The sequence below is a fragment of the Sinohyriopsis cumingii genome, chromosome 3 (assembly GCF_028554795.1).
Source record: "Sinohyriopsis cumingii isolate HCF-2022 chromosome 3, ASM2855479v2, whole genome shotgun sequence".
NCBI lineage: Eukaryota > Metazoa > Mollusca > Bivalvia > Unionida > Unionidae > Sinohyriopsis > Sinohyriopsis cumingii.
The window spans coordinates 30,444,748-30,462,782 of NC_142963.1; the positions used below are offsets into that span (position 1 = coordinate 30,444,748).

The window sequence follows — 18,035 nt, forward strand, 5'->3', positions numbered from 1 at the left end:
CAGATCTGCCTATCAATCAAGGACCTGTACCAATGATTAGCATCTGATGATCATCCAGTGTATTCCAGACTTACATCAGTACTGTATATACTTATGAGTCCAACTGCAAATTGCACTAACCCAGATCTGCCAAGCAATCAAGGACCTGTACCAATGATTAGCATCTAATGATCATCCAATGTATTCCAGGTTTGCATCTGTACCATATATACTTATAAGATGAGTCCAACTACAAAATTTATAGACTTTGACCTGACATGGCTTAATGCACTGGCAGATCTGTGTCTGTGCAGTTTGCTGGAAGTAATCAGTACAACAAATAACATAGCATAATGTGCTGGCAGATCTGGATCTTTGTTGACTTCACTTTTACTTGACTTATACCTAGTAAATGATACCCATTTGACATGAAAATTCAAATACTCAGAATTTGAATATTGGGACTGTTTGAGTTTTTCTATTTAAAAGGGGGAACAAATAATGAAATTTGTTTTCATTGTATACAACAACATTCTGGCAATAGATAGCAAAATTCCTGTATAAATGTCACTTTCAGGGCTCAGTTGGTTCAACAGCAACAAAAGCAGGTGGAAGAAGACATCAATAAACGATTAAAGGAAGGCTTGAGCCTAAGTTGTAAAATGGACCCCAGTAAATTGACCAAACAAACCGGATTAACACAGAAGTAAGTTTGTGATGCATTTTTGTAAAAAGAATGCATGTCATACCATACATCATAACTACTATAGGTCTTTTTTTCCTCTTCATGTCATGTCAAATTTTGTATATGCCTGCCATCAGGTATAGATTATCAGGTCATGATTTTGTCCATCTGTTCTTTTTTTCATTTCCTGATAGTACCTTTAACTCCCCCCCCCCCCCCAATCATCTGCCATAACTAGTAGCATGCATTACGGGGCAAGGGAGAAACTTATTGGTTTTGGGGTCCAAAAGGTCAAAGGGACCGAAATAAGGAAAACTGTTTCCACAAAGGAACTTAGCTTTTATACCAGATACTTTAACTAAACTTGAGGAAGGCTTACATGAGATAAGACAGGGACCATTGGGGGTCAAAAGGTAAGATTTTAAGGTCACAGTGACTCAGAAGAAGAAAAATGGTTTCCACACAATATCTTAAGTTTTTGGTAACCTTGTTTGACCCAAAAAAGCAGATGGCTTGTATCTGAGTTAATGTTACGATTCAAATGTTTCATCTGAAAACTTGAAATGCAATACTTTGCAGTCTTCCATCATAGTCTGCAGACTTGAGTAAAAATTTCTTCATTTAAAAAACTGAGTCCAATATTCTCAAAACTTTTTTAGCATGAAACTTTATGCTGAAGCTTGAGGTCTCAAATGTTTCATAACTTTAAATGAAATAAAAATAGACTCATAAAACTTCCAGGATCTTGCCAGCTTCTTTAAACTTGTTGAATTTCAATTACATAGATATAATCCTTGTATTTTATCTAATTTTGAGGTGGAGTTTCATTCTCAGAATTCTAAGAATATGGGGAATGCTACAGTACAGCACACAATTTTGGTTCGCCATGAAATTTTATACATGTTACGATCTTCACATATATCATTGTTTCATCATTATATTAAACATTAAACAAACAACTGGTGTACTTTTATTCAGGGCATGGTTTATGTTTAATTGAGAGGTGGGGTGTTGGGATTTTTTTTCAAGCCAGTATTTTTTTCTTTTACCTCAAGAATTTATTTCAAATAATGCAATGGATACAATTAATGCAATGGATTCAATTAATGCAATCGATACAATTGGTTCTTTTTAGTTTTAATTAATGCAATGGTTTCAGTTAATGCAATGGATACATTTGGTTCTTTTTAGTTTCAAATAATGCAATGGTTTCAATTAATGCAATGGATTCAATTAATGTAATGAATACAATTAATGCAGTGGATTCAATTAATGCAATGGATTCAGTTGGTTCTTTTTAGTTTCAATGAATGCAACGGATACAGTTGGTTCGTTTTAGTTCTATACCTCAGAGCAATAATATTCCTTTCAAAGTATTATAGAGCCAGAGAATTTTTTTAAATTGGTTAAGTGACACTAATGACATTGAAATAATTGTGGGTAGGGTACATGAAACAATCACATTTGTAATAATCTGTCTGCAGTTTTAGTTTTATTTTATCATTCCTTTCATTCTGGAAGCCCATATCATATAAAATGGGAAACACAGACCTGCCAACCGTCATGATCTTGGTGTGAATTTCATGACCCAAGATAGCGTTTCAAGATGCATTTTAAAAAATCATGAATTCCCGAATTGCTGCTTTGATCACGATGTTTTGAACATTTAGTTTAGATTCTTAATTGTACAATGTAGCAACATATGGTTTTTGCTATTACACAAATGAGTTGTGTAGATTTTGGGTGTTTATGGTATGGAAATACACAAATTGTTATTCTGTGGCAATCAAGTCAAGATTTTTGGTATGCTTAGTCATTGTTAGACATAGATCCAAGCATAACTCTTAAAATGAAAACAGATAGGTGTCGGAGGGAATCGAGCATACTTAATGTAAATAAATGCAAGATTTTGATAATGTTTCAAAACAAAAGACATATTTCTACATACCATCATTAACTATTAGACATACTGTGCAAATGCAGAATTTTAGATGGATCTTGTTTTGGCAGTCAGCTTCAAAAGAGTGTGTTAGCTATACTGACTATAATCTATAAAAATCTGTTCAATAACAGGATAACACCATTGATTTTTAAATAGTCAATTTTCTTTATTAAAACTGATCCAGGAAAATAATTAAATAATTATTTTGGGAAGAGAGAGGGACCTCTTTTATTAATATAAGTTTCATAAGAATCTGATTGGGGACCAAAATTATCTTTTATCAGACTTTGTCCTTTGACCAAATTTTTCAGAAAGATTTGACATGAAGTGCTTTTACATTTGTACAGATGATGCCAATATCCCATTAAATATGGCTGCTGTAACTACCAGTAGCTTATAAAAAATACCACTTTAAGAGGCTTTAATCAATATTTGAATGTAAGTGTCAGTTTGGAATGCTTTCGGATCCATATGGCTAACAATATGCTTTTCGACCAATCCTGTGTGACAAATACCCCAGATTTTAAATGTTTCATTTTCACATCAAATTTGTTATGGATCAGTGGTCTAGTATCCCATATTTGATAAAATAACAGTTGGAAGATAACTGTCTGTTTTCCTTTCCAAATATTGCTTGTCAGAACATTGCTGTCACTAACTTGTAACTCACATCACAGGACGGACAAATTAAATATTTAGCTGCTGATTTCTTTTATTGTCTGGATAATATTTAGCATAAATCTATTACAACTACATAATGAATAAAAACAGCAGCATCATTAGATGTATATAAAATGTCTCCAGTTATGTACTCCAAATCCACCAAGTAACAACTTCAAACATTACATTAGGAATTTACAAATATTCTCATGTGAAACATATTCTTAATATTTGTTTAGATGTTAGTGACCATTGCAGTTAGCACAAAACAACAAAAGATACGTCATTATTTCATGTTCTATTAAATTGGTATTAAAACTTTATTAGGGTAGAAAATGTAACTTATGTAACAAGGACAAAGCTTTTATTTCTCTATTTAAAATTTATAAAATACTCAGGAGCCAGTGATTGACAGGTTTGATGCTGGAAGTAGCCACACCACAACCACATCTGTTAATAATATTTTGTATTCAGCTTCTTCATTGCCACTTAATTTGCCAACTTTCTTGACAAATGTGACTGCCAATGGTAATTCTGATGTATTCTAAAAATAGAAATATTTATGTACAATACATTATTTAGTATACTGGGTCTGTAATATATTAGTACTTGTACTTTAAAATATTTATATAGTCCTAGATTTTGTTGAATTATTTTCATTTGCAATATATAATATTGATTCTTTATGCACGCTTTAATACATGCTCAGTGGCATGCCAACATGCTTAGGATGACCTCTGAACTAAGTACTTCATGTAAGAGGAAACCTTTTGGTCCTTATTGTTGATCAGATTTTCCTGTTGCTAAGATGTCTCTTAATTTTATTTTTAAAAATTCTATTAGTTTTGTGTAAAATTGCATTCAAAAAGATTTCCAAACTGCTTGACGTAATGTGTACATGGGAGCAAATGTACCAATGACTACATACTATACTGTTTGTTATAATTTCGTTGTTGCCGATTAAACATTACTGTAACTATTCATAGACAAAACAATGAAGCATTAAAGTTGATATATGACTATAACATTCTTTCCAAATGAATCAACACAACCAAGAACACGTATAACCAACTACTGTCTTCCAGGGCCACAAACTTTTGGCAAAAATGGCATTAGTTAAACCAGAGATTTCATTGTATTTTCTTTTATTTGAATTGTAGATATTTAAATTTTATTTTCTCAAATATTTTTGTCATTGGTACTTACTTTCACTGTTGACGAAAGGTATTGACCTAGTTAATGTCATCAGGATCTCAAAACAAGTGTGTTAAGGTCGCGAGAAAAATGGCACATGATCCTTGGACAGGCACAAAGTTAGGACAGTCTAGCTTTAAAATCAGTTGATTCTTAAATATGTTGCAAAAGAAAGGAGAGAAGTGTCCTCCCTTGTATTATTATATAGACATGTATGACAAGTAAATTGTATGTAACCATACGAGCCCCTGTGATGATGAATAAATGCGCATATGACATGAGCCTCAAACTGTAATCGTTATTCTGTGTCTCGATCTGAACTTGGAATACTTTTTTTTAAATGGGTACCCGGTTGTTCATTTTATTACCTGGATTATTATTAAAAAGCTGATACCCGAGTATTCAGATACCTGTTGGCATCTTTAGAAAACAGACCGTCTAATGATGTGATATGTCATAGACACAGCGATGTCCACCTTTACAGGTTTGCATACGGTTTCAAATTGATTTCATAAAGTAATTAAAAAGCTTCATTTAAAAGAAAATTAAATAATAATAATAATAATGAGGACTTTGTATAGCGCCTAATCTTCTGAAGCTCTAAACGCTTTACAACATTAGACAACACCTATAAGATAAGAAACATAATAATATTATTACAAAAACAAACAACATGAAATTAGAAAAACATTAAAAAATAAAAAACATGCTGAGAATATTTCAGGTAGGAAACATTATTAGGTCTTTAAGTTTGTTCTTGCAGTCGAAATAAGTGAGTTTTAAGAGCCCTATTGAATGTGATCACTGTGTCTTTGTGTCTAAGTTCAGTGGGCAATTCATTCCACATTGCTGGGTCCTGGTATGCAAAAGAACGCTGTCCATATGACTTTGTTTTCATAGTGGGAATAATGAGTATACGATTGTCAGAAGAGGAGCGTAAGTATCTTGCTGGTGTGTACACATGCGTGAGGTCAGATAGGTATGTTGGACTAGAGCCTGACAGTGAAATGTAGCACAGAGAACAAATTTTGTATTTGATTCTGGATCGAATGGATAGCCAGTGTAGGGTACAGCAGCGGGGAGGTGTGCTCTGATCGTGGTGCTCTAAGTATGATCCGAGCAGCTGTGCTTAGAACTTTTTGAAGTTTCTGGAATAGATATTGAGATGAACCAAACAGAATCGAGTTACAATAGTCCAGTCTTGAAAGTACTAATGAACACACAAGTGTTTTAGTGGCATCAAATGAAAGATATTTGCGAATTGAGCTGATGCATCTCAGCTCAAGATATGCAGCCTTGCATATGTTCATGACATGTTGGTGCAGTGGGAGAGTACTGTCCAGAGTAACACCTAGGTTTTGTACTGATTGTGTGAATTTAATGTTGGCGTTGCTGATATTTATTGTTTGAGGTAAAGGATGTGAATGAGAAAGTCTTTATGTTGTGATCAGAATGGCCTCAGTTTTATCATCATTCATCTGCAGCTTGTTACAATTCATCCATGATTTCACATCAGAATTGCACCTCTCTACACCTTGGATGGTAGCATCAACTTCAGTTGGGTGGCTAGATTTGTATATTTGGGTGTCATCAGCGTACAATTGGTGAGACACTGGATGATGATCTATGACACTTGAGAGCAACTGAGTGTACAGAATGAAGAGAACAGGTCCAAGAAAAAGACCCCTGTGGAACACCACAACATAGATCAACTGGGCTGGAGTGTATTCCATTTGCAGATACAATTTGTGTCCTGTTGACCAAGTAGGATTTGAACCATAGTAAGGCTGTATCATGAATGCCAAATACTTGCTGGAGACAGTGAAGTAATATATCATGGTCTGTTGTGTCAAATGCTGCAGACAAATCAAGGAGGGTGATGACTGTAATCTTTCCGCTATCCAACGCAGAGAGAATGTCATTAACTACTTTTAGAAGAGTAGTTTCGGTACTGTGGCAAGGGTGCTATGCAGATTGTACATTTCTAAAAAGACTATTTGAATTTAGATGAGATACAAGCTGGGATAGAACAACCTTTTCTAAGATTTTTGAAATGAACGGGAGATTAGAAACTGGGCAGTAGTGCTTTAAATCGTTATGGTCTAGTGTTGGTTTCTTCAGCAGAGGCTTTACAATGGCAGTTTTGAAAAATGATGGGAATTCCCTAGATGAGAGAGAGGTATTAATAACATCAGTTAGTGAAGGCAATATTGGATCTAAGCACTCAAGCAGCAGTGATGTTGGAATTGGATCAAATAAGGCACTGCTCCGGTGGCCTAGTGGTTAGAGCGTCTGCCTCAGATGCGGGAGGTCGTGGGTTTGAACCTCTGCCAAGTCATACCAAAGACTTACAAAAATGGTACTAACAGCTTCCTCGCTTGGAACTCAGCATTAAGAGGTTAGTGTTAGGACTGGTCGGCCTGGTGTCAGGATAATTGTGACTGGGTGGAACATCATGCTACATGTCTCTGGGATGATGCCCCAGTGCTAGACATCACTAGAAACTGTCACACTGCAGACATCGTAGCAGTATGACTGAAAAATTGTTAAAGCTACATTAAAAATCTAAATCACACACACATACACAAAATTAAATAAGGAAGTGCTCTTCACCAATTTATATTCTTTAAAAAATTGCTATTTAGATGCTGATTTTTAAGTTTTGAAACAGACGTTGGTGTATTTCATTATTAGATAGTACAGTACAGCAAGGGAGTCATAAACTACTGTCATTATATGTCTTAAAATTATTGCAGGGCTAAGATGTTTTAGTTTTCCTAACAGAAGAAGGCAAAGTTTATATTTTTCAGGCGACTTAGTTGCCCACTTTGCCTGAAAGTGTGACCCATACACTTTATATTAAGTCTATTTGCTACCTGTTTAAAGAATTATTTTGCCACATAAAGCATCTTGATCAACTGTAAACAACCTCTGATCGGTTTCATGATGTTTTTGTCAACAGGATAACGTGTGTGCCGTGTTCAAATTCAATGTCACGTGCAACTGTTTCAGGTTTCAGTAAAAATAGAAACCAAAAGTTTACTTACATAACAGTGGACAGACATGGACTTGTTTGCTTATAAATTCCTAAATTTGCCAATGTTGATTATTTAAAAGTATTTAAGTTTTCTTCATTCAAACACAGTATAAATTGACTCCACAATGCACATCTTACTATTTAATTTACTGAAAGTATTTTGACACGGCAAGTCGTTGATCATACCGTAACCAGACAGACGCATCACATGTAACAGTGGGATGATACAAGTTAAATATTTTTTAAGATTATTTTTCCAACCAGCAAGGCAATTTTTACAGTTTAAAAATTAGAATACACTAGTTTATATAAAAAAATTTTTAAAGACATGTAGCACGAGAGCACAGGTTATTGCTTCAGGACTGACACCCAGGATTCATCCAATTTCAGATTACAACATTCCTGTATTCTGTGTACACTGCCTTTTGGGCATATCAGGTAAAAAATAATCTAATTTGAGTGACCAATCCTTCAGTATTAGAAACATAGCATGTTTATTTTAAACTTCTGGAAAGAGACTGGTTAAATTGATTAATATTAAACCCATTGCTGAGACTTCTGTTCATAGGTCTCTCACCCAGACAAATCCTATACTCACCATACTGGTATATAAAGTCCAAAACCTGTGTACAAAGTAAAGCATATGATCTCCATATTTGATGCTCATTTGTACTTCATGAGTAAGGATGATCAGCAGATGTCTTTAATGTCTTGCTCACACTTTCGTGTAATTCTTCACAGGTTACTGGTGTATAGATCCAGTTTATCTGCAGTTGTGTGACAGTTAAGGTACTGAAGGGCAGGTGTATTAGCGACTTTCCAAAGCATTCATGAGGTTGTTTTATACTTATAAAAATAGTGATAATTATTTTAATACACCTGCGCAGAGTTGCTGGCTATGATTTCTTTGATTGATACAGGTGTACAGTACTGATATTAACTAGTATATATACTCGCTTACAAGTCAACTTGACTACAAGCCCCCACCTCCATTTTTTGTGTGCTACACACAGCCAGTTGACCCTCATATAAGTCTGGGTGTATTTTGCAAGATTTGTCATCAGTGAGTCAGCATTGCACATAGGAAAAACATTGATAAATTCTGAAATCTTGTCATTATTAATATCTTCCAACTCTGTTACCTTGGCTTCACTGTTGTATGTGGGTGCTTATGTAGCAGATGTGCTTGGTCTCAGTAAGTGACACTGATTAAATAGTCTGAAGTTTACTAAAGGCTGCAACTGAACATATGTCAGCTGTGCTGTCAAGATCACGGAGTTCGAATAACCACCCTCTGTTACTTGGCACTGAGAAAGTATCAAACTCGTGGCTTGATCAAAGGTTTTTCACAACGGAAAACAGGAGGTGCTGTCTTTATAAGCTAAGGGTTAAAGTTAAACATTCACTGGAAGCTGTAGAACTCTAATTGGCACTGAACAAGTATATGCATTAAATTCATGGTTTGATCAAAAGGACTGTCACTTGAAAACAAAGTGAGTGATTCCTTTATAAACCAATTACAACATTGACTGACACTTCACGTTGCTTCAGGTAGTATTTAAATTACCCATAATATTTTCAAGTTATTAAAATCCAGGTAACTGTAGAAAAACAACTATTGTGCAATGAATACTGCCATGAAACATAAAAACTATGCATACAGTAAATGCATTACTAAATGGGAATAGAGGCATATAATTGTAAAAATATATCTGAATTGACAGAATTTTTGTGTACTGCAGAATCTTGAGTTTCTAACATTACTCATAGATTTATCAATTGTTTTTGTATGTCATACTTATAAGATGACCCCTGCTTTGCTTGAATCAATTTTTCAGTTTAAAAAATATGGACTTATAAGCAGGTATATAAGGTAATTAAAAAAATTAAGTCAGACTTATTCCTCACTTTCCAGCTTTTTAAAATTTTATTTTCAGTTTAATTTTGAGTAACATGTGAACACTTTTGAATTGTTCATAAGATGTGTCGAGTTTATGTTTATACAATGAAACTATTTATACCACTGAATAGGGCCAAATAAGAATTGGGAACCGACACTTTGCTGACATTTTGGGCTAAGTGGAATTAGAGTTAGGGCAAGTAAAAAATTTAAAGCTACTTGCACCAGGCCTGTGTCGGAAAAAATGTATTTGGACCTCTGCTGTTTGCAGGTGAGACAATAGGTTCTATGGAATCCATGATCTATTTTAAAATCTGTGAGAGATAAATACTAATAAAGATCAAGTATTTCTTAGTATTCTTGCATGTGGGGTAGACATACTGATGCAGAATGTTAAGATGTCATCAAATTCTTTTTTTCTCATGTCTCACTATGAATGTGGTAGAGACAGTTGCTATTAGCTATCCATCAGTCCATCTTTACATGTGTATCCCTATGCTCTACCAGAAGGATATTATGATCCTTTTCCTGTGTCTTCATCAGCCTCTCCATAATTCCTTAGTTAGTCCCTTTTCCTGTGTCTTCATCAGCCTCTTCATAATTCCTTAGTTAGTCCCTTTTCGTGTGTCTTCATCAGCCTCTTCATAATTCCTTAGTTAGTCCCTTTTCCTGTGTCTTCATCAGCCTCTTCATAAATCCTTAGTTAGTCCCTTTTCCTGTGTCTTCATCAGCCTCTTCATAATTCCTTAGTTAGTCCATTTTCCTGTGTCTTCATCAGCCTCTTCATAATTCCTTAGTTAGTCCCTTTTCCTGTATCTTCATGAGCATCTCTATAATTCTATCTCCTCAACTGCTGGTGAAAATGTACAGAATTTCGAATGTACCATGTCCCCGTCAAAGATGGTTACTGGATGGGTCTCATATTTGAAGCCCCACTCAAGGAGTCTGTGGGAGGAGGTAAGAGGTCATATATACACACAAACATTCACTTACATCCAGGGCCATGGTTGGGGGGGTTAGAGATTGGGAAGAGCATGGAATAAAAGGACGTTGATATGCCTTGCTGACCCATGGGAATAGCTCTTGTAAAGTTTTGTATTTAAAGCATTTTCTCAAGCACAGGGATGTCTTGGGGTGAGGTGGGTTGTTTTGTTTTTGGTGTTTTTTGCTATACTACATACATATATTCCAATTTATCTGGTTTAAGGAGTGTGAGTTATTTTTGGCTTTAGAAAATATAAGTTTTGGGTTTGTGATATGGCTGTAATGAGAGTTCTACACTCATTGTAATTGATTTCAGGGTGCCCAACAATTCTTCTAGACAACTAATATTTGAGAAGACTTCCAGGTGTAATGTTGAATATTATGAGCATGGAAACACTGAAAACATTCCGCCCCAGTATCTGGGTCAGTTGCGTACTAATCAACAGTCTCAACAAACTGCAGGTTTGCAACAGCAATATCAGCACCAGGATAACCCAACAGAAAATAATCAGAGCCTAAACATCAGTAATAGAACACCCAGTGGGGTGATGGGTGTTCTGTCCTCAGGTGGACCTACACCTGATAGTCTGCACAAGGTTGGTATACTTTATAAAGTGCATCACATAAAACTCAATGTGAATTCAGCTGCTAATGAGAAAAGATTTCTATGCTAGGATCTCATTGGGTGGTTCTTCTCTGTTTCTAGCTGATACAGTGAGGCTTGACACCAGATTCATCACCTTTCAGTAATTATTTGCAGGGGGAAGGGTAATTTAGGCAACAAAGCTCAACCAGCTCTTGTGTCACATGTGGTACCTACCTTATCTACCGCTGATGGCTGGTTTTATCAATTGGCCGTTAATGTGGAAATGTCTGCATGCAAAGTGTACCATATATATTTACAAGTCAGATGAAATAGTAAACAACATAGACCATGATCGGCCATTACATAATGTGCCAGCATATCAGGGTCTGTATTGTCTGTTCTGCTGATTACTGCATAACCCAGATCTGCTGGTACATTATGTGAATATATACGGTAACAAAAGAAACTGAATGAGATAGTTTAAGTCATTTCCGAGATAACTGCAAGATGTATAATAAAGCGTACTTGCCCTGAAGCATCTCCCAGCAAGATGTTTTTGATATTGAAACCATGTATGCATGTAAGAAGTTTGTTTATCAGTGTCTGTTATTATTTGAAAACCACTTCCTTCACTTTCAGGTGACACTAAGTAGCTATTACTACAGATCTAGTTGCATCCCTCCATATTTAATTGTATCAATTAATGTTCAAAAAAATAATTTAGGTAGGTCCAAGAGAGAGTAAGTGTTATGGGAACCAGCCATGTGTAGACGTATCATTACTGTATCTGAACTTTAAAAAATCTTTAATACAATACGTTCACAAAAAACTTGAACAATAAATGCTTCACAAAACTGGGCACAAAGTGTTAGTGAAAAACTTTAACATTGTTGCTACCAGAAATGCTGCAAATGAGACAGGATATGAACATTTACACTAATTATTTTATTCTCAGACATTGACAGCACCCTCTCCCACAGTGAATACGCGGGAGGCCATGCAGTTGGTGAGGGGAATGTTTAATACTTCACTGGATTTGGAAAGACAGATGGGTTGGGAGGAAAACATGGAAGATAAAAATGTCTCAGGAGTATCCGGATCAAGCAAAGGTAGGGAGTGAATTGTTTGAATGTATTGTAGTTTTAGGCTGGGTTTAATAAGATAAAGCATTTGACACCATTACGATATGAAGGCAGTTGGGATATATGGAATGGTCTATGGACTACAAGTCTGCAGCAAGGGAGAATTAACCCACACATTCACAGTTATCACTAAATTCTCTCCTTGATATTCATATACATGCATATGTGTACCCCATCCCCTAACCCTTTCCCCACAATCCACCCTTGAGAATGGATAACTATTCCAAAATTGTTGTGCATATCTACAGACTACACATAAATTGTAAAGTTTCAAATTCAGAATGATTTCTTGAAATTACACAATTGCTATAGTTACTAGGTATTTGATAGTCACATATATGTAAATTGTTACAGCTACGTTCAAAATTCCAAATCATACACACACACACATGTAAGTGTCCCCACCCCACCCCAGCTTCACTTTTAAGGGATGGATACAAATTCTGAAACATCTGCAGACCACCCCAAATGATATCCCAAAATATTAGATCACTATCTTGAACCAAGTAGTTGTGCAACATTATGCTTATGTCATGCATGGATGGGCAGAATTGCATAATCTGGAACTTTTCTTCAAGAAGTATAATAATAATAATAATAATAATAATAACACTATTAATAATAATTACATTTCATGAGAACATGTATAGTTGATATCATCATGTGAACATTACTGATTTGCCATTATTTTTATTACTTCAGTCATTCATTTAAACATTGTCCATGCACATTTGGACTTAAGTTTCATCTTTCATGTAGGCTACTTCCCTTTGGGAAGAGTTTACAGTTCTTAGGCTGGAACTCTTCCATGGAAATTTATATTTAGGATAAAGTTTGCTGCTACTGCCACCACTTGGAGTGAACAATACAATTATGTTGTTTATTGTGAGTTCATTTATTTTCATTGATAAAGATTGTCATGTGAAAAATAACATTTTCATTGGTGCTTAAATTTGTGGATCAGAGTCAGGGGTTCTATTATTTCCATTGAAGGACCATTGTTTACTGGGCATTAACAGTTATTTTAATTGAAACCATGAAGAAGTTCACAAATATTGTTAGTCCCCAAAAATAATGAATTTGCAAACTTAGCCCAGACACCAGAATATAGGATATATAACCTTCTAGCACTCTGGACTCTATCATAGGTACAAGTTATTCCTTGTTTATCATCCATCTTTAAACAGTTACTTGTTTTGCTGCTTCGAAACAAAGCCACATCATCAATACTAACTTAATTTCAAATTTTTTTAATGTTTATAGGATGATATTTTGGATAAAATAATTAACTTTATATGTAGTGGACCTGGATATGTCCACTGAGTCATCCTTTTGGACTACACAAATTAGCTTTTTCACTTGATAATTTTTTCTTCATCAAGGATTGTGGTAGTTTTCTGCAGGAATTACATCGATATAAATATAATTTGTCATTTATGATCATCAGAATAGTAATAAAATGAAAGAAATTAACCTTGTATTGTTATCATTTATTCCTCTTTTTTTATATGAGGAATCTAGTAAAGAAAAAAAACTTTCATGAACTCCATATATGTAGCATATGCATCCATACTGTAGTGTGTATCACTTATGTTAAATAACACATGACACATGGTTCATTGATATGTGACACTTTGTTCATTGATGTGAATTATATGAAATTAGTCTTGTTCAGTTGTACTCGAAGGTTTGAATATTTTATCAGACTGAAAACTGGATTCAACAAAATCACAAGTGAGGTAGAGGGAAATATCAACCAATTGCTTGAAGGCACCTGCCATTCATGCATGACACTGTATATGGTATACAATAACCAAGATTGTATTACATCCAGGTTAACTCTATGACAGTTATCACAAATAAAAATCATTATTTGCAAATACATTCACTCTGAGTACAAATGACAGTCTTTTCGCTAGCATGGGTTACAAAAAGTATTATTAAAGCAAGTTAACGTTGTGTATACTATTTACCCTGCAAACATCAATGCCTGTTAGTATCAATTATGATTACAGATGATTAGATCCCCAGTGGATGTCTATAACCCATAGGTTTTCATCAAGAATGATAAATAACCAAAATCTGTGTTGGTTTCTTTTCATTTTAAACATAATATAAAATACTAGGGTATGGTGAATCATTTATTTTTTTACCATTGAACCACAGCAGAGTTGTTTCAACCAAATTGAGTCAATTCATAATTAGTTTCTTCACCTTGAGCCATCTTAAACATTCCATGATGACACCAAGTGCTCTCTTTGTTAAATGCTGGACCAAAGCTGTGCCTATCCATTACTGATAATTCAAAATCAATAAAATGGTCACTACCTGTAAATAATCACCAAATGGCATGAACAGCACACCTTCTGATTTTACAATAAACAATAATAACACCAGCTACTATTTGGAATAGATTCTGGAAATGTAACATTCTTCCGGAAGTCAACTCATCCACAGTAGTTCAGAATCCGACTATGACAGCGAATGAGATCCATCTATGGCAGTTTAAGATTTTAGTAAACACAGAAACATCGCTGCTTTTCATAAATTAGTAACTTATTAAAGGAAAGATACTGATTTTATTATGTTGATCGTGTCTTATTATATTGTCTTTAAACTTTAAAAAATTTAGCTTAAATGTTAAACATAACTATATAATCACTATATAATCAATATTAGACTTGTTTACTATTTCAAACTTGGTGCATTGTAGTAATACAAGTAAAAATCAAACTGTATAACACATGGACATATATACCACAGGTGGGGTGCATGGTATAGAAATACTTGGGTAAAACGTGTTATATTCACTAATTTATGGTATATAGGACAGATTCCAATAATTGTCAACATTGAGTCAAATGGTATTAATTTTTGGCATTTATTGCATACAAGTTGAATCAGTTTGGGCTTTCTTTTAAAAAATGTGCTTTTTATGCAGGAAAATAGTTGTTTTCAAAATTGAACTGAAAATGATACAAATGTCTCTTTCATGATTGTGATTGAGGGCTATGAATGGAGTTTTGCCTACATGACTTTTGTAATGATTTTAAGTAGTAAACATGATGTTTACTAGAATCTGAGTTCAAGAGTAAGTGGAATTTTCCATCTGAAATTTTGTTTTTCCAGAAAAATATTACATTGTAGGTTAAGTGGGTATTTGTATAAATGGAGGTTAGTTAAATAATTATTCATTCCTGTTTCATATCAGTTTCATATGAGTCTTTTGGAATCTATGATCACAGTTTGCAGTTGTATCAGGTATAATTTGGGAGGAATTATTTGAATTCATTTTAGTTACAAAATGCTCATTGACTTTTGGGGATTATTGACAAATCATTAAAAAAAATTCTAGATTGTATCGCTGTGGTACATCAAGACATTCAAGAGTATTGGCACATAAGGCCATTCAAGACTGTTCAAATTCATTTGGAACATTGTACACTTTTGGACTTGTGATAGGACTTTTAGGATTATTTGGCATTTAATTCACAATACTCTGTCTTGAAAAATGTCACTTTGTAACTTAGAGAAATAAATTATTTCTTAATTTTACTAAACTTGATTGTTTCACTTCTTTCTGTTGCATAGTTTGAGACCTAGATTCATAACAATGACTACATACAAAATAAAACTTAAGAAATCTTAATTCTCAGTATTTTCCCACAAGATCTTAATGTCAAACTGGATGAAGAACTTTAAAGGTAAAGTATTGATAGTTGTTTGTAGGCAGCGTTTTGGATCAAAAGTAATTTGTAGGCAGCATACATTGTTGTGGTTTTCATATTTAGAATGCTTGGTGCAGTATTGTACCCAATTCGCCAGTGTCCAGTGTACTTGACAACTCCATGTCGAGATGATGCTTGATTTATGTCATTGATACATTCCTGAAGTTGCAGCATAAATTAAAGAAAATTTCCCACAGGATACTTTCAAATTAAGGATGTTCTTGGACAAATTATATCTCAATGTTTTTAAGTAATGATAAGTTACGCATAATTTTCATACAAATTAAATAAGTAAAAATAAGTAAACTGTGCATGAGCCATAGCAAATGATGCCAGCAATGGCTTAAAAACTAGCATACTAGCACAAATTTGAATTTTGAGAGCCAAAGACACTATTCAGCCTACCTATATCTATCCCATCTGGAGTCCTTGAACTTCATGGCAGACCTTCCATGGGGAGCCTGTACTTGCATGCCCCTCCCATCCCAGTTTCTCCTGGTTAACTGGAAACTACACAGGGATCCCCTGTCATCTCATATTTCTCAAGGATCCAAAATTCACCACCACTTATATTGGTGGGCAAATTGGGACTGGTTTCAGACTGGAGATGCAATGCATGCACCAGAATCTAACATTTCCAGAGGTGTCGTGGGTAGTAAGAATAGAGTCTCATATTTTCCATGAGGAAGTTTAGAAGATGTTTTAACAGACAGAGTAGATTAAAATGTTCCAGGGACTTTTTGGGGGAAAATATTAGAGGGATAATAAAGTGTGATAGCTTTATTCCAAGATAAGGATTATGCAACTAAATAATATGAATTGCTTCCAACAGTGAAGGAGATTTAAAAAGAATTTAACATAAAATATCAGGTATTTCTTAAAAGTAATGTGCCACATTTTCTTGGATGAGTTATTGAAAATTTTCATTTTATGTTACAGGTAACAAAGGATTTATTCCTGTGGCAAGTTCTGCGCCATTTGTTGTGTTCGATGAATCACTGGATAAACAAAAGCAACCATCAGCAGCCACTGGTCACATGGAGGTGGATCAAGACAAAGAATATAACCTGTAGGCTCAGTACTTTGCTCTTTTCTTTTTTTTTTTTTTTGTTCCAGCACAAATTTTAACATGGCATATACATCACTCCCTCAATAATTTGTACCAAGGTAACTCACGATCTCATATACAATGTGGGGTCAGGTGTGGATCCCTTTTCTTTTTTTTTTACTAGAAGATATGCCCGCCTCCAAAAATTGGCCCTTATTCGTTGAACGTGAAGAAAATTGTGATCAAATTGGTAAGTTAATCCTTGATGTATCACTTGCTCATTGTCAAAAACAGTATCCGGAAATTTGGATCAGTATCATGAATTTCGCAGCTTTTTATAAAAAGTCAGATATTTTGTTACAATTTCTTTTGAAACAAAATTCTCGGTACAATGTAAATAAAAATATTCTACAAAATTTTAGTCAATGAAAATGTCACTAATGCATACTGGTGGCAATGCTTTAATAAATATATACCAATTAAATTTGTCTTTTCAAGTGAAATTCATGGTTTGGTTTTATCTTTTGTTTCCAGTGTAATCATCATTAATGCAATATGCCCTATTTTATTCAAGCATTAAAAATGTCACTCTACCATCAAAGCTATGTCACAGAGCTTTCCTATGAGAACCTGATTAAGAGCCAATCATATTTTGATCTTGGACATGCAGAAATATTTCTTGTATTGCTACACTGAATTAAGAAAAGACCTGCTTTTTATTATCATGTTGATTATGTCTTTTGCACGAAATCAAATAAAGGGGGTTGGAATAAAAGAAAAGTTTAATATCAGTAGTACAAACCTGTTGCTATTGTGTGGCTGGTACTTTCCCAGACAGACAATACCCTGACTGTATGAGAATTTGTCTTCTCGTTAGGGTGAGCCAGAAGATTCTAGAACATGAGTTTGTCCTTAGTCCAACCAGTAGACACTTTACCCATGAACACTGTCCATCAGTCTTTTTTGGGTTGCACTCGTTATGGGCTACTTAAATTTTACATGGAGGAGTAATGGGCTACTTAAATTTTACATGGAAGAGTAATGGGCTACTTAAATTTTACATGAAAGAGTAATTTCCTTCACATCAAGATTTACATCATTATTTTCTCTCTTTGTGTATCATTTGTATCGTGATGGAATTGCCCTTGAT

General features: G+C 34.5%; 1 protein-coding gene across 1 annotated transcript in view; it reads left to right on the forward strand.

The window, feature by feature from the left end:
• LOC149802618 (mitotic checkpoint serine/threonine-protein kinase BUB1 beta-like) overlaps positions 1-18,035 on the forward strand; it is a 156,724-nt gene that overhangs the window by 56,484 nt on the left and 82,205 nt on the right. The window contains exons 11-14 of the mRNA XM_089951932.1: positions 557-685; positions 10,698-10,977; positions 11,923-12,076; positions 16,777-16,906. Of these exons, the coding sequence (XP_089808058.1) occupies positions 557-685; positions 10,698-10,977; positions 11,923-12,076; positions 16,777-16,906 (693 nt within the window). The remainder of the gene's footprint in view (positions 1-556; positions 686-10,697; positions 10,978-11,922; positions 12,077-16,776; positions 16,907-18,035) is intronic.